This window comes from Aspergillus sydowii, assembly GCF_001890705.1.
Source record: "Aspergillus sydowii CBS 593.65 unplaced genomic scaffold ASPSYscaffold_1, whole genome shotgun sequence".
Lineage (NCBI taxonomy): Eukaryota > Fungi > Ascomycota > Eurotiomycetes > Eurotiales > Aspergillaceae > Aspergillus > Aspergillus sydowii.
In genome coordinates this window covers 5,497,647-5,514,968 of record NW_024467859.1, presented here as the reverse complement: position 1 = coordinate 5,514,968, position 17,322 = coordinate 5,497,647, and the positions used below count along the sequence as shown (strand labels likewise).

Below are 17,322 nucleotides of genomic sequence, written 5' to 3'. Positions count from 1 at the left end.
TTTCTTAAGAATCTACTCTCGCGAGTTAAGATAGATATCTCTAGAAGGGGTCTTGTAGGAGTCCTTATCTAGCTATATCTAGAAGAAATATAGAAACTAGTAGTATTCTTCTCGCGGAAGCTATCCTCTAGTAAAATAAACTATATAATAGATAAATAAGAACTACTAATAATTATAGAGTTCTTCTATAAGTAAAGATACTACCTGTAGGGTAGTTTATAAGAGATTAAGATTATTACTAATTATAAGGCCTTGGCTGTATTTCAGTTATCTAGTAAGATATTTTTATAAATATAGATTTACTAGTCCTAGTTCCTGGCAGGGTTCAGGTTCAGGATTATCTATTATACTAGGAAGTTAAATCCTGCAGATAGGCCCTTATAGAGAGTTAATTATATAAGAGATAGTTAATATAAGGAAGACTATAGAGGTTATAGTAAGTAAATAAAGTAGAAGCTACTCTTATAACTAGGACTTATAAATATATAATTATCTAGAGGAGCTATAGTTTCCCCTGCTGCTATAGATAATACTAGTAGTATCTATACTATAAAGATTTCTATATCTTCTTCTACTTCTAGTAAAAGCTGGCTTGAGACTAAAGTTCCTTTAGTAGCTGTAATAGGCAGTACTAGTAGTATCTATACTATAAAGGATTCTAATCCTTCTTAGTCTAGTAGAGACTGGATTATAGCTGTAGCTATAATATCCTTAATAAGGCTCTTAGAGTTAGAGTACTTACAGGAAGAAATATAATAGTTCTATAAAAAAGAGAGATTATTTAGAAATAATCTCTTATAGAGATTATTAGAGAGCTTGCTAAAGCTCTTAAAAAAGAATCTACTTATAAAAAAAGTCTATAAGATAATTTATAAGTTTAATAATCTTATAAAGGATCCAGACTATTATAAAAGTATACCATGCCTATAGAAGTATTAGATAGTATAGGATAGATTCCTTTATAATCTAAAAAAATTATATATTCCAGACTACTACTAGCTATAAATAGAGATTTTTATAAAGCTGTATAATAATCCTCTAGCAGGATACTTTATAGAGAGAAAGATCTTAGAATTAATTTAGTAAAGGTTCTTCTAGCTAAATATATAGACTTTTATATTAAAGTACTATAAGACCTGTAGTATCTACTAGAGATTATAAGTCCTATATAGTAAGTAATAAGGATTATTAGAACTACTGCTAGTCCTTATAAATCCCTAGAAGTAAATTAGTATAGACTTTATTACTAATCTACCCGTGAGTATCAAGACTAAAGACTTGAACAGATCTCGCGAGACATATAATATAATTCTAGTAGTAGTAGATTATATAAGTAAGATAGCTTATTTTATTCCTATATAAAAATTAATTAAGAGTAAGGAACTGGTATATATAGTAGTTCATGAAGTATTCTAACTCTATGGTATTACTATAAATATTATAATTGATTATAGCTTAATCTTTATAAAGGGGTTTTAATCTGATTTTATATATTATTTATAAATTAAGTATCTAATAAGTACTGTATACTATCTGTAGATAGATAGTTAAACTAAGTACCTGAATAGTATACTAGAATAGTACTTGTAAGGACTTTATATAAGATAACTAGATAGATTATATCTCTCTTATAAAGTTTGCCTATAATAATTTATAATAATAGTTAATCAAGAAAACACTATTCTAGATAGTCTATAGTATAGACCTAAGGGTTATTATAGTAGACCTATATCTTAGGAATAAGATTATATCTGATATTATAGAATAAATAAAGTATTTTAAAGAGATATATAAATAAGCTTAGGCAGGTATTATAAAGGCCCAGGAATACTAGTTAAAGTACTATAACTCTAAATAAATTATAAAGATCTTCTAAGTTAGTAATTATATTTAGATCAGTAATTAGAACTAGTTATAAATCAGGCCTAGCAAGAAGTTTAACTAGCTATAAGCTAGTCTATAAAGAGTAATTAAAAGAATAGATAAGAATACTTACTAAATCTTATTACCAGCAGGGCTTCATATATATAATATTTTTTATATATCTATACTCCGTGAATACTAGGAGATAGAAGGCGTGAATACTTATAAATACTTTAAAGTAAGGTTTATAAGTAAGAATAAGTAAGAGTATTATATAGAGATAATTTTAGGATCTGGAATCTAGGATTCTATAAAGATAATAGTAAAGTAGATAGAGTGGTAAGAACCTACTAAAGAACCTACTATAAATCTATAATATCTAGTAATCTATAAGGATTATCTTATAAAGGAGAAGACTAATTTAATTTAAGTTAATACAGATAAGAAATACTATAGAAGGCTATAGAAATAGTATTTTTATAGTATATACCTGCTTTTCTATCTCACCCCTAAACTATACAGGCATTTACAGGGTATTAACTATAGATCTAGATATAATATTACTAGAGAGAATAGAGGCTATCTCTAGGATTTTACTTCTTAGTAAATAAATATAAAATATATCTATAAAAGAGATAATTATTATATCTTTATCTATACCCTTCTAAGATATACTATATAAATAATAATAAAGCTAATAGATTATAGTAAGTATTATACTTCTCTCTCTTAAATAGTTATTAACCAGCCCGTGTTACTAAGATAGCTTCGCAGGACTATATTCTTATAGCTAACTAATCTAGTTAGCTAAACCTATAGAATAAGATAGAATATTAAACCAGTATATAGATCTAAGATTACTTACAGGAGAATAGGGTCTGAGTACCTATTTAAGAGAGGATTCCAGGGATTATAATAGGGTGCCTGAGATTATATAAAATAAATCATGTGTTTAGAGATAATTTAATAAACTAGACTCTAGTCTAGTACTTAGCTATTACTTTAGTAGGATACTATATATTCTATTCTACTCTTAGAGTACCTGCAGATAGCAGGGGAGGTCCTGGGTTAATAGGACTGTAGTAGGTCAGCACGGCCAGAACACGGGAGAGTGAATATATCACTCCATGAAGGGTAACAGTGCGGTTAGGAATAATGACTATAGGGGGCTATACAGGAGCAGGAGCAGGTATAGGAGCAGGTATAGGAGCAGGGGCTGCAGTAGCAGCAGGGTCTTCCTCCTCTATAGAGGAGGCCTGATACTATTAGTAAGATCTATAAAACTGGATATATACTTATATAACTTTCCTCTATGGAGGGCCTAACTTCTCCCTCTCTATCAGAGAGGGGGGATAGGGACTGGCTTGTGCCTGTAAGGATAAAAAATAAGATATTAGTAGTAGTAGCTGTAGTAGTAAGATTAGAAAGAATAAATATTATATTTTAGTTTCCTATAAAGATTATATTAGTAAGACTAATATAGTAAGCCTGCGAGAACAGGCAGGGACAGTATCTTATAAAAGTAAGGTAAGTAAATATATAGAATCTTATAAAGATAAGCAGCTATATAGAACTTATAAAGATAAAAAGCTTGTAAAAATAGAATTATACTAAGTAGAAATTTTTTAGAAACTTAAAGAAAAAAAGTTCTCTAGAGAAGAGTCCTATATTTATATAGATTAGGGAACTATATCTAGAATTATATACTAGAATTTATATAGTTAGGGGTCTATAACCTGAAATATAATAGAGTAATATAAGTAAAGATATAAGGTAATTCTTTAAGAGTAATACTACTAAGTATTATAAGTAATACCTTATAAGAGAATAATAAGATAATTAAGGAGGTAATTCACAAGTAACCCTAATACTATATAATAGTAAATAGACTCTTATAACTAGGTATAGATCTAGTAGGGTAGTATATATCTATTATAATAGAGGTCTTATACTATATAATAGTGAAGGGCCTATTATAAGATATATATATTACTACTACCAACAGACAATGCTGTATAATAGAGAAGGATATTATAAAAGAATCTTATATATCTAAGGTTTATTATATCCAGCTTAGGAGTTTATTTTATAGAGACTATCTTATAGATTATAGGATATTTTTTTCCTATTATAATACTTTTCCCTAATCTAGATTTTATATTATAAAGAGGTTTTTTAATAGTTTACTATTTATAAGGACTGTATTAGATAGTTATAAGAATTATCTTAAGGGACTAAGGCCTTGAAAGAAAGAGGTAGTTATAAGACTCTCTATAAGAATACCTGTATATTTATAAAGTATAGAGCTAAGTCAGCTCCTAGCTAACTTATCCCGCGAGAGAGCCTCTTTATATTATAAAGAGCATGATATTAGAACTTCAGTATTAATCTACTAGAATTCCTTAATTCTTGAAATATACTGTTCGCGACTCTTTATCTCTTATATTTAGGTATATTACACCCTTTCACACTATTCGCAATAACCCCTAAGGCTAAGGACCTTATATTATCTATCTAGATTAATTATATCTTAATTTATAAATATCTTATATAATTATCCTTAGATTAACTTAAGTTAGATTTCTTATTTAAATATTAATCTATAAGATATTCTAGCAAGTTATAGATATAATAATAGAATTTTAAGGATTAGCTTTATTTTAATAAATATCTCTTTAATTTCTCTTTATTAATATTTTTTAGTATTCTTGATAGAATATCTTATAGAAATAAGTTAATTATCTTAGGTATTTAGAATAATTTATATTCTATTTTACTGCTTCTATTTTATTCTAGAATTAGATTACTACTAATACTATCTAATCTCTTATTTTTAGTAGGTTAATCAGGTATTCCTTTATTTTAGTCCTTAATTTAAACCTTAATTTAGTCTAGAAGTAATATACTTATTCCTCTTCAGGTACTTATTTAAAGTTCTATTCTAATAAGTCTAAATAGGTATGATAATCTCTTAGATCCTAACCAGGATATTATTATATAGTATTTAAAGATATTTTAATTTTACTTTATTACTTAAGTAGAGATAATACTTTAATATATTTATATTTCCCTTCTATAATACTATCAAGGTATTTATTTTTTTTTAGAGATTAGTAATTTTAGCTTTAATATCTCTTAATTTTTTTAAATTCTATTATTTATTATCTACTTTTTCTAATTATTATTAGATATCTATCTTATCCACCCGTTATTAGGTGCCTGATAAAGGTAAATATTTATCTAATAGTAAATATCTCTATCTATTATTTAATAATAGAGGCATGATTTCCCTAAGTAACTAATAGGTAAAGGATTAGAATTATTAAGAGTAGAAGAAATAGATAATAATTAAATAGAGAATCTATCTTAAAAGAATAATAAATTAACTAAGAATTATAAATTAATATTAACTAATCCTTGCTCTTCCTAATTACTAGGGACTTATAAGATAATAATATAATTAGAATAGTAAATGCAGTAATAATAAAGTCATAGGGTCAAGAGTCATGAGATCATATGAATTAATAAGATAATTAAAGAGATAGTTTATAAAGAGCCCTAATACTATATAATAGTAAATAGATTTCTATAATCAGGTATAGACCCGGCAGGATAATATATATCTATTATAATAGAAGTCTCATGCTGCATAATAGTAAAGGGCTTATTATAAGACATATATATTATTACTACTGATAGATAATACTATATAATAGAAAAGGATATCGTAAAAGGGTCTTATATATCTAAAATTTATTATATCTAGCTTAGGAGTTTACTTTATAGAGACTATCTTATAGTTTATAGGATATTTTCTTTCTATTATAATATACTTCTCTTAATTTAGATTTTATATTATAAGAAGGTTTTTTAATAATTTACTATTTATATAACTATATATTATAGCTGTGAAGGGTGCCTTGAGGGACTAGACTTGGATACGATCGAGTTCGGTCGAGTTTAGGGTCATAAATAATTAACTCGACTAATTATAGTACCTAGTTTAATAAACTTGAGTTAAAAATAGTCGAGTTTTTTAAAATTTTAAACTCGACTTAAGTTTGACTCAAGTTTATATAATAATACTCGACGAGTATTTAAATTTTTAGACTAAACTAAATAAAGACTAGTATAGGCTCTACTATACCTTATTTAGAATAGTTAAATAATTATTTTANTTAAGATCTTAATAAATAAAATAAATTTATTATTTTATTATATATTTTAATATTATTTTTATTAATTAACTATTAAACTATTAAATAGTAGCTCTAATTTATAAACAGAAAGTCTAATATATAATAAATAGAATATTAAGAACTTAAGGTATATAATATACTATTATATAGTACTAGTCTACTGGATAAATATATATATTTATATATAAAATCTTTAAGCTTAAATTTCTCTTTTTAGTCACCTTCAAATTTTTTTATATTTTATTTATTACTTAAGAATACTAAACTAATTATAATTCTTTAATTAAAATACTTGCGCGATTAATATTAAGTGATATATATATTAATAAGGTTATATACTTTATAGTATCAAAATATTTTCAAAAATATTGCTATTATATACCGCTAATATATTCAAGATAGATTATATAATTAATAATATTTTAATTTTAATTAGTTTTAGTATATTAGTCTAGTGGGAAAACCTTTTCTAATAAACTCTAATTAAATCTAAGGTTCAAATCTTAGATAGAGTATTTATTTTTTTTAATTATATATTTATAATATTTATACTAGCTACAATCCTGTGATTATATCTATAGATTAAAAAAGATCTAATAAGACTACTTATAATCTATTATATAGTAAATCACATGCTTGCTATTTATATAATTATATATTAAAATTAAAATTTTCAAAAGAATATTTATTTATTTTAGATTATAAGTGTAATAAATAGTATATAATATAATAGATATATTCTTATTTAAAAATTTTATATCTTTATTATATAATCTTATAATAAGAGATTTAATTAAATAAATATAGTAATTTAATTATAATTTATTTGTAATATTATGTATTAATCTTATATGTAATAAATTAATATACTCGACGAGTATACTTGAATATAATTAGATTAACTACTTTATAATCAATATTAATTTAGTCGAGTATAAATTTTTTTTTCTGATCAGACCCACACTCGAACTCGACTTAAACTCGATTCTTGGCATTAAATCAAGTATTTTAGTCGAGTTAGTCGAGTCGAGTATCCAAGTCTATGAGGGACTAAGGCCTTAAAAGAGAGGGGTAGTTATAAGACCCTTTACAAGAATATTTAAGTATTTATAAAGTATAGAGCTAAGTCAGCTGCTAGTTAACTTATTCTATAAGAGAATCTCTTCTTTATATTATCAAGAATATAATATTAGAACTTTAGTATTCATCTACTAGAATTCCTTAATTCTTAAAATATACTATTCATTACTCTTTATCTTATATATTTAGGTGTACAACACCCTTTCACACTATTCACAACAACCCCCAAGGCCAAGGACCTTATATTAAATAGCTAGATTTAGTTAGCCTATAAATATTTATAAAATAAAATACAGGCAGGTAGCTAGTAGTACCTTATTAAAAATTATAATCTAATAATTTATAATCTTTACTATTTATTTATATTTATAAACCTTGCTAGATCTAGCTCTAGAGTAAGAAATTAATAAATAAATAGCTATTCTATAACTTATAAAAATCTAGATCTAATTTAATAACTAGTTCTTAAAGTATTAAGAGTCTAAATTAATAGTAGTAACCTCTATTTCTTACTTACCAGTAGCTAATCAGTACCCCGCAGGCAGGCCCACCTTTCAGAACCCTAACAGTATTGACAGGTCGATGGCTCGGGGCCTGTGGGTTAGACTTTTTATATATAATTAAGCTAAATTATTAACAATAGAATTATCTAATACTAGAATCTTCTAGATATTAGTCTATCATGTCTACCGGAGACAGGACTTTTCAGGTACTAATATCTCGAAAATATATTAAAGATATTGATACCGCCAAGTACTGCGTCGGGGAATCACAATATTTATTAGATTACTGCTCCTGCTTTACTACTTAGTCCCCTGCCTAACTCTGTATATCATATGAATAATTGTAGAAAAAGAGGAGCATGATGGGGGAGAAGGGCGGAAGCGGCGGGCATAGTGAGTTTGACTACAAGGCCAAAATGATGTTGTTCCCCTCAGTCGTTACGAGAAAGCCCACAGGGGTATTGTGTTCCAGAGAATCCGTCATATTACGCATCAACTTATATTACCCATATAGAAACCCAGTACCATCTTCACTTTGGTGTCTCCCCACGTATCATAAAAGTCAGAAAAGCATCCCTCCGAGGCCAATAACCCCCAAACCAAAAGCCAACAAAACGCCCAACCCCTTCGCAAATACCATCCCCGCCGCATCCGTTCCATCCTGCGACCCAAAGCGATCCTCAAGAGTCTTAAGAGAGTCACAACTCACCTCTCCGGGCAAACCATCCGGAAACGTCCTGTTGAGTCCGCCGACAAACTCATCACAGTCGAGGCGAGAGTCGGAGGATATCGTGATTTCACTCCAGTTGCGGAGGTTGGGGAGGCCAACCCTGTAAAGTCTGAGTTAGTTATATGCGAGAAGGGAGAGAGCGAGCAAAGGTTGACTGGAGACGATGGATAATACGTACTCCTCGATAAACCCAAGAAGGAAGATGACATCGGCATTCTCTACTGGAAGGTTGATGGAGATGGGGTCCTCGCTGTCTACGGAGAATTTTCCCGTGATGTTGCGGAGGAGGGGGACGGAGATACTACAAGGAAAAGAATATCAGGATTAATCCACATGCTATAATGGGGTTGCATGAGAAGGATAGAACAGGCGACTCACGATGAAAGATTCCCGCTAAAGTACGCATCACCCACCACAGCGCTCAGCGCAGGAAACTCGATTTCAAGAAGCTCGTCGCCAAGGTGACTGACGCTTAAGCCCGTAGAAAACCCATCGACTTCCTTATTGATGATTTCGAGCTTAGGGAAGGAAATCCTGTCCGGTGTGCGGTGTCAGTGGAGGCCTCAGTTACGAATAAGAATAGACGACTCTACCTAGATATCTTTCCACTGAGACCCATTCCAGAAGCGTTTGTGAGCTGCGGGGCAGAGATATTCAAACTTGTCTCCCCCGACAAGCCAGTTTCGTTTCTGTTGCTAACCAGTAGCCTCTGCTCGAGAGTTCCGAGCGCGGGGAACGATACCCTGTGAATCATAAGAACTTAGCATAAAGTCTTACCAGTGCCCCTCGACAGAATGTCAAAAACCGCAGGTAAGCACATACGTCGAAAAATTCCCATTAATATTAACCCGCTGCGCATGCTTCAGAGCCGGAAACTCCAACGTCGGCAAAAACGCCGGAACCTCAAAGGAAATTATATTGGCCCTCTCAAGCTTCGGCACAGACCACTCCTCCAGCTCTGGCATGGGATCCAGATCCACGAAATCAACGTACTCAAGATCCGGCATCTCGAACGTAGTCAGATGCAGCGGGTCGCCATAGTCGCCGCCGACGTGTGTCAGCATCGAATTGACGGCTGTGATGCCCGGGACGACGAGTGGGCCCGAGAAGCTCCTGTGGATCTCGAACTGGGTGTCGATGATTGTGCAGTCTCGTTCGACGAGGTCGTCGATGTCCTCCTGTGTGCGAATGACAACTTCGATGGGGACGCGTCCGCATTCTCTTGCCAGCGTCCCTGGAAAGGTGTTAGAGCGGTGGATCTGAGGGCCACTGGCTGGAGGGCCGCAGTACCTGTAAGGAGCTGGCATAGGGCTAGTAGGAAAAGCCACATTGTGGGCAGGTGCAGCCGTAGCTCGGTGCGCAATGCGCAGTGGGTTGAAAAGTCTTGAATTGCAAGAAAAGGCAAGGTTAGGCGGCAGGGCTGCTTAAATATCTCCATCCTTTGGCTACTGAATAACGGACTGGCTTGGCCTCCAGCCAAGGCTCGTATTCTCGCACAAGGCACAAGCAGCCAACACGAAGACGGAAAATACGAACCCACAAGAGCCTCGGGCCTTGGCGACGTTGTTTCGGGCTTGAGAAAGGTGAAAAGACAAGAGAGACGAAGTGATTGATACATTTATCCAATCCTCTTTCAACTGTGCTAAAGGTAAACTCGTTTGATGACGGTCAAACAGGATGTAGGGCTTCGGGGATTTGATTGGAGGACTTTCACTTATCTCTGCTGTGGACATATTACTTTCGCCAAGCCCATCGTCTGTAAATGCAACTGAGCGTGTACCAGACTCTTCGTGTCGCTGTTGGGTAACATCTGTTTGAAGCCCTCGGTTTTGACCGTTTTATTTTGCTCGTACGCGGCAGTCAAAGAGTCCTGCCAGGCTGACGAAGAAGATGATACGTCGCTTGTAGAACTTTCAAAGTAATGATAGGGTATTATTGAAAATGCCGGGAGCCTGCAGGTGCGATGGTCCGATCTCTAATAAGGCGCACGGTTCGTGATTGGTAACAGTCTGCAGCAATTGATCGGTCCTGCCATATGTGAATACAACCAATCCGAATGAATTTGCGAACTCCAGCACTCCAAGCGCGGCGCGAAACATAGCCAGTCGACCGGAAAATCAAATGCCGATGTCTTGACTATTGGCGTGGAGGATTTATACATGATTAGCATTAAACTTTGGGTACTTGTGGTGAGGACGTACATTCAAGTAGAAAATGATGACAGCTTGGAAATAGATCTTGTAATCGTAGAAAGCGGCAAAAACCTGTTTGGGGTCCAACTTGCCCTTTTCCTCGTGGCCCCGGGCTTTTAGGGCACGCAGGCGGACAATCTCATTCTCTCGCTTCGTCAGGAAGCGGCATTCGCCCGGGCCTTCGGGGAGAAATAGGTACGCCAGTGGTGGAATTAAGATAGTCGGGATGCCCTCTGGCAGACCAATTAATTGGAGGTCAGAGGAGCCGACCATATAACAAAGGGTGCACTCACCGATGATGAACGGCAACTGCCACTGAGCAACCGACGTCTTCGCATGCACAACTGCGTAGGCCAATACTGACGCAAAGCAGTTGGCGATCGGTGAAAGGGAAATGAACAAGCCATATCGGAAACCCATTTCGGTCCGCTGGTAGAAGAATGACAGAAGGCAACACCAGGGGCGAAGCCCGCCTCGAAAGCTCCGATCAAGCATCGCAGTGCGATCATTCCGGCGAGGTTTGTCGTTGCTGCCTGCAGAATACTGGCAGTGCCCCATCCGAAGGCCATGATAGCAACCCACATCTAGACTCAGGGTTAGAGACCGCGGGATCCCGGCTGGGGGGTACAAGAGCTTACTGGGAGCGAAACCAGCTTCCATAGGCAACTCCCCCGGGCAGGTTCAAAGGTTGACTAGTCAACAAAAAAGTCCACCGGTTAAGCTTCCTACAAGTCTCGCTGAGCTCCTCCAAATCCCAGCACTCCCCAATGGGCGTGCCCCAGCCGCTGAGCAACACCTCATGCATACACACGCCCCAGGGCTTGGGGGATGGCCAGGCCTCGTAGGCAACTGTATCGCTGGCCACGGCTGCAAACTGCTGCTCCCAGTGCCATCGGAAGAATTCCTCTGTGGCTTCAACTCCGATCGATGCGCGATCATAGCGACCACCAAGTCTTTCTTTCTCCTCCGTGCTTAGTTTCGAATATGCCGCTGCCCAGCCCGTGCGGATTATACGGACATCTCCCCTCCTGAAGGTAACGCGTTGCTCTCGAGCAACCTGTAGTAATTGTTTCAGTGGAATTGCTTGGTTGGTGAATGCCCGGTGCGGCAAGCCATTCTTGACAGCGAACGAGTACCAATCCAAAAGGACTCCACGAGTCACTATCGGTTTTATTGCGACATCTAGAGGGTATATCAGATTCCGCGAGGGGAATGCAAGATCAAATTCCCGACTCACTTTGAATTCCCATCCTTTTCGTCACTAGGAGCTCTTCTTGTGTAATCCCGTTGTAAAATTGAGCCGTTTCCTTGTACGGGAAATGCCGGAGTCCATCCCAATGGCTGGAGCTCTCGTGTTGAAGTCGAGCTGTCATATTTTCGATATAAGTACATATTACATTTCTAGCCAGGAGTTATCGTACCTCGTCGTCGTTGGCATGCCCTTTGGCGATGAAGGTATGCACACACGGCTTCCTCCGGGGATTTATCGGTTTGAGCGGCACGTCCAACGGGAGGCTAGGTAGTATACGATCAGTGCTCAAGCCGAATACTGTAAAGCAATAAAAATAAGATGTACTTCAGGTTGACTGATTTCCCCAGGGCAACCTCCTCCGCGGCGGCCCGGCTGACGTCTTCCGTGATCAGATTCAGTGAACCAGTGAACCAAACTCATCATCCTTGCCCCAGAACTGCCAGGCAGAGCCCTTGGGGTCTTCTTTGCGCAGTGGCAGTTCATTGAAAGTCGGTCTTGAGATATTGGTACCCGGGGCCGCTTTGAACTGGGCTTCGGTGTCCGGGAGACCAGCTTTGCTGAGGACCTTGAACAACCAGTGAATCACTGATAGATACGGTGGTGACATCTTGACTCTGCCAGAAGAGGATGATGCTCCTGCTTGACGGTCTTGCCGAGGACTGCTCGTATTATTTAGTGTTCCGGCGTGTGCTCGCGACCACCTATCGGTAAGATCCCGGATGCTGGTCGGCATCAATCCGGCTCTTCCCCAGCTGAGATTACCGGTATATTTAGACAAGCGCGATCGCCAATCTGCACGTCATGCGACACCGCGACAATGACTTCTGAATTCAGCATCCTCACTCCAACTGCCATGCTTGGCTATGGCTACAGGGCATAGTACTTCTGGTATGGTATAGAAAAGTTCTCACCCAAGGCCATCATCGTCGACAGTGGTTCGACGGATGGCGGCCCCTACAAGCTTGGCTTGAATAAGATGACATGCGGTCGCGAATCTTATGTTCGTGATCTAACACCCATTTTACAGGCCTGCTTTCACAAGAAGATCCAAGTCCTTATTGGATCGGTTGGCGGTGATGGTAGCGACAAGCATGTGCAAGAGATGTTTGAGATTGTCCAGGAGATTGCAGCCAAGGAGGGGTTCTCCTTCAAAGCCGCGACCATCTCTGCTGGCTTTAACAAGAGAATGCTTACGGAGCGCATCTTGAACAAGGAAGTTAGTCCTTGCGGCCCGGTCGAGGATTTGACCGCTGACAGCGCCGAGAGGGCGATTGATATCGTTGCTCAAATGGGCGCTGCCCCGGCTTAACACACGAGGACAGGAATCAGCTTGCCGCCGAACCCTTGCAACCACTCACACAGAAGGTTGTCCGTAAGGAAGAGTGCAAGATGCTGCAGATTGCCAGGATTATTTCGAATTGACCTTCGATATCATGTTCGACAAAGCAGATGCGTATAGAAGAGTTAGGGATGCCAATATTTTCACTAACGAGCGAATCATGGAATCATACCACCTCGAACGCGAGGACATCATCACGAGCATGTTCTTCGAGCCGGCGCTGGCTTGGAAGTGCACGACTCGGCGACCATGGGAGCAGGGTACCGTCGGTGAACACGATAGCGTGGGCACGCAGCAGCATGGTCCACTGTTGAGCATTACAGTTCCCAAGGCAAGCAACTACTAGGCCCAATCGCGGCTAACATTCACTGCAAGGGACAGTGTAGCATATATTTGGAAGACACTTGGTCTACCTAGCGAATCTGTGAGCCACCTGCATCTCCCAGGCGAAGGGTTGGGCCCCCCGTCATCCTTTAAGATCGCTCACCTTGCTCAAGCCTCGATTGGACTTTCAGCCCTGCTGGCTGCGCAAATACACGCTCCTAGAAACTCAACCCTGACACCTGCTGTAACAGTCCCTCTGCAGCATGCAGCTATTGAGTTTAAATTTGAACGCCTTTACACTGGATGGCAGGCCAGCGCCCTCTCCCTGGGGCCCAATAGGTGGCCTTCACAAGGTCGCTGACGGCTACGTTCGCCTCCATGACTCCTTTCCTAACCACAGAGACGGCGCAAAGGCTCTACTGGGCTGTTCACCAGGTGCTGATCGCGAGGAAATCTCTGCCAAGGCTGCTGCGTGGCGAGCAATCGACCTCGAATCGGCCGCGTTCGACTCGAAACTCGTCATCTCAGCCCTCCGCAGTTATGCCGAGTGGGATGTCCTCCCCCAAGCCAGGGCTATCGCCGACTTCACTATTATCTTACGCAAGCTTTCTGACGGACCAAAAGGCCTGCCACGAACCATGAAATCCCACAACGCCGACAAAGCGCTCCGTGGCCTCCGTGTCCTCGAACTTTCCCGCGTCATCGCAGCACCTCTCTCAGGGAAAACCCTAGCAGCGCATGGCGCCGATGTCCTTTGGATAACGAGCCCCAACCTGCCTGGTCTCCCGACAGTGGACCGTGATTTCGGCCGCGGCAAACGCACTATTCATCTTGATCTATCTGACGCCTCTGACCGAGATGGCTTATCACCCCTCCTCGATGACGCGCACGTCTTCGTTCAGGGCTTCCGACCTGGTGGCCTTGCCTCCCGGGGCTTGTCGCCCTCTGATCTTGCAAAGAAATACAAGCACCTAAATATCATTTGTGCCAACATGTCTGCATATGGGCCAGATGGTCCGTGGAGCTCGAAGCGCGGCTTTGACTCCCTTGTCCAGACCTGCTCGGGGATGAATGTTTCTGAAGCCGAGCACTTCGGCGCTGGTCAAGCAGCGCGCCCGACGCCGTGTCAAGCCCTTGATCATGCGGGCGGTTACTTCCTCGCAGCGGGTATTATGACGGCGCTGTATAAGCAGGCAACGGAAGGAGGGTCATGGGAGGCTGATGTGTCGCTTGCGGGGTTAATGAAGTATTTGCGCTCACTGGGGCAGTTTGAGGGGAAGACAGGGTTCGCGACAAGAGACTACACCTGCACAACAGATGTGCCAGCGGAGTACCTGGAGACGAGGGCGACTGGTTTCGGGGAGATGACTGCTCTTAAGCACTCGGCTTCTATCGAGGGTTTGAACGTGGGATGGGATGCCATGCCAAAACCTCTGGGAACGGGTAACAAGACGTGGCTATAGGGACTAGTATGCAAAGAATAATAGCTATTCTATACATTGTACACAGGTTCGGCAGGGCATTTGCCCGCTAATTTATCTGTCTGCAGACTCGGGCAGAACTTCGGCTCCTTGCCATATAGCTCTGCGCCTTCAGACTGCTTCTCGACCTCTGAAAACGGGAATTTCTTCTCCGCGAGCAAATTGTAGATGCCCCTCGCATATTCCGGCGCAATTCGAAATGCCTGCGCAAGATACTTTACCTGAATCTCGGGATACTCGACCAGTTTCAGCAGACGGGCTGTGTTCTCATGGAGATGACGTCGGGCGCGCGCATCCATCACTTTCTCGTACAGCGCTCGCGGCTGGTCGTACTCGGACGCTTTGCCTTCGTGATAGTAGTGCGATTTCCGGCCCACCGTGTTGTCGGCAAGCTGATAAGGCGCTTCGGCGGTATCAGACCGGAATTTGTGCGTGAAACTGTTGGGTGCGTACTGTGGGTTCATGGCGTGGTTCACGTCCACGCGCATGGGGCCGTCGAAATTGAGCGACGAGTAGGAGGATGCCATAAATGGACAGTTGACTGCAAGTCCTATTAGCGGGAGACAGTCTCAGAATCATAAATGTGATGGCTTGCCCTTACCTGGGACTTGGTGTAGGTTGACTCCGATTCGGTGGTACTGGGCATCGCGATAGAAGAACATGCGGAACTGTAAGAGTGCATCAGGGCTATCTTCAATGCCGGGCACCATGCTCCCTGGCGAGAAGGCCGCCTGCTCAACGTCCCGATGGAAGTTTTCGGGGTTTTTATTAAGGGTTAGTTTTCCGAAGTCTTGAAGCTGTGTTTCATCAGTCATGTCCGTCGTATATTGGGAATGGACCCAACACTTACCGGGAAAAGGTGCTTTGGCCACACTTTTGTCACATCAGACGGGTCAAATCCTAGGACTTCGGGATCTGCCTGCTCTGGTTTCATGACCTGCACATGGGCCGTCCAGGTGAGTTCTTCTCCGTTCTCAATCGCCTGCCAGAGATCGCGCTTTGAGTAGTCGGGGTCTTCGCCGCCGTGCCGCAAGGCCTCGTCTGCCGTAAACTGCTTCTGGCCACCATCTGCGAGGAAGTGGTATTTGATATAGACAAATTCTCCCTTCGCGTTAACCCTGAAAGACGGTAGAATTATTTGCACTCGAAGTCAACCACGGTACAGACCATTTGAACGTGTGACATCCGCAGCCATGGTTGTTTCGCCAGCCTACTGGGGTGCCATGGTCGCTGAAGAACATCATTCCCGCATGGTTTCTACAAGCCAGTCAGCTTCTAGCTTCAAACACTTCGGTGTTTTTGCATACCCCTCCGGATTATTGGCAAGCAGGTCGAAAAGCGAGTTATGGTCTAAAAGGAAGTTCTGCGGGTTCCTGGACTGTGACCGTATAACATCCGGTCCCTGAATAGGGTCCCGACAGAAGAAAACGGGCTGCACGGTATGGGTCAGAAAATACAATAACTAACAAAAGGGTTGGTGCATTTACGAAGTTCAGTCCAACAAGGTCATAGTTTCCCTCGCCCGTGTAGAACTTCACGGCCATACCCCGTGGGTTCCGGGCAAAATCAGGAAATTCCCGGCCCAGAGTGACTGTAGAGAACCGGACAAACACTTGTGTTTTGATGCCGGGCGATCGTAGGAAGTGCGCCTAGCTATGTTTTAGTTTTCTGGTATGAACGAGACGGAAATCGGGAGAAGACTACCTTCGTCAGGGGAGAAACATCCCTTGTGACCTCGAAATGGCCAAAGGCACCACTTCCACCTACGACGATTAGCTACTGGAGCAATATACGCAGGAAACAGGGGTAGCGAACAGGGATGCACCATGCGCTCCAGAAGTTTCGAGCGGTTGAAGTGCTGCTGCTTCTGGAACAAGAAGGCATCGGACGCCAGAGGCAGGCCGCCTGCGGTTTTGCTGTGAGCCGGGTCCGGGAATGGGACTGCTTCATTGTTTGTGAAATAGGGCCTGTCATCTGCCCTCTTTCCTGGGCCCTGGACGCCCGTTAACTTGGCCGCAGTCTTTGCTGGGCCATCGTTGGCGTCCTGGAACAAGGAGGACAGCTGGACGGGACGAGAATCCCCGCCGGTGGCCCCGACAGCCTGTCCGATTGCTTGGAGTGGATGAGTCGCCATAGACTACAAACCTGCCGCGGCTTGAATAGGGTGAATAGCTGTGCGATCATGCCAGAGGTTGTCCGTACATAAACCAATGCCTACAGATTCTGCCATGCTGCGGCCGTTCGGACCACACGTCAGTGTCTCGTCGAGATGACAGTCCTATGATCCCTCGACCATTACAGTCTCATGAGAAAATGAAGTTCTAGGCTTATCTTCCAAAAAGGTTGTCAAAGCAAGAAC

General features: G+C 40.1%; 6 protein-coding genes across 6 annotated transcripts; 2 read left to right on the top strand and 4 right to left on the bottom strand.

Annotated features, from left to right (window-relative positions):
- Positions 1–8,011: 8,011 nt before the first annotated feature.
- On the bottom strand, positions 8,012–9,768 carry ASPSYDRAFT_40211 (uncharacterized protein). The gene is made up of 6 exons (XM_040846035.1): positions 9,666–9,768; positions 9,198–9,609; positions 8,969–9,118; positions 8,754–8,909; positions 8,554–8,676; positions 8,012–8,475 (listed from the first exon to the last, which is right to left on the bottom strand). The coding sequence occupies exons 2-6, from the start codon at positions 9,437–9,439 to the stop codon at positions 8,208–8,210; spliced, it is 939 nt and encodes a 312-aa protein (XP_040709211.1). The 5' UTR covers positions 9,440–9,609; positions 9,666–9,768; the 3' UTR covers positions 8,012–8,207.
- Positions 9,281–10,150, bottom strand: ASPSYDRAFT_382788 (uncharacterized protein). Its single transcript, XM_040845685.1, has one exon. It carries the CDS (start codon positions 9,991–9,993, stop codon positions 9,433–9,435), a length of 561 nt encoding a protein of 186 aa, XP_040709210.1. The 5' UTR covers positions 9,994–10,150; the 3' UTR covers positions 9,281–9,432.
- Positions 10,151–10,994: 844 nt separating this feature from the next.
- On the bottom strand, positions 10,995–12,426 carry ASPSYDRAFT_75725 (uncharacterized protein; the record flags this gene model as incomplete). Its single annotated transcript, XM_040850821.1, has 5 exons — positions 10,995–11,151; positions 11,206–11,749; positions 11,805–11,916; positions 11,989–12,082; positions 12,236–12,426. 5 exons carry the CDS (start codon positions 12,424–12,426, stop codon positions 11,073–11,075), a joined length of 1,020 nt encoding a protein of 339 aa, XP_040709209.1. The 3' UTR covers positions 10,995–11,072.
- Positions 12,427–12,768: 342 nt separating this feature from the next.
- On the top strand, positions 12,769–13,316 carry ASPSYDRAFT_64922 (uncharacterized protein). Its single transcript, XM_040850298.1, has one exon. The coding sequence runs from the start codon at positions 12,796–12,798 to the stop codon at positions 13,126–13,128; it is 333 nt and encodes a 110-aa protein (XP_040709208.1). The 5' UTR covers positions 12,769–12,795; the 3' UTR covers positions 13,129–13,316.
- On the top strand, positions 13,317–14,952 carry ASPSYDRAFT_75724 (CAIB/BAIF family enzyme; the record flags this gene model as incomplete). The annotated part of the gene is made up of 3 exons (XM_040850820.1): positions 13,317–13,441; positions 13,505–13,758; positions 13,793–14,952. Coding segments are annotated over 3 exons (1,532 nt in total), but the record flags the coding sequence as incomplete, so codon positions are not given.
- A 22-nt stretch (positions 14,953–14,974) lies between these two features.
- ASPSYDRAFT_140189 (catalase) lies at positions 14,975–17,097 on the bottom strand (the record flags this gene model as incomplete). The annotated part of the gene is made up of 8 exons (XM_040841022.1): positions 14,975–15,504; positions 15,565–15,760; positions 15,814–16,081; positions 16,131–16,220; positions 16,271–16,395; positions 16,451–16,612; positions 16,668–16,726; positions 16,779–17,097. 8 exons carry the CDS (start codon positions 17,095–17,097, stop codon positions 14,975–14,977), a joined length of 1,749 nt encoding a protein of 582 aa, XP_040709206.1.
- Between the last annotated feature and the right edge of the window lie 225 nt (positions 17,098–17,322).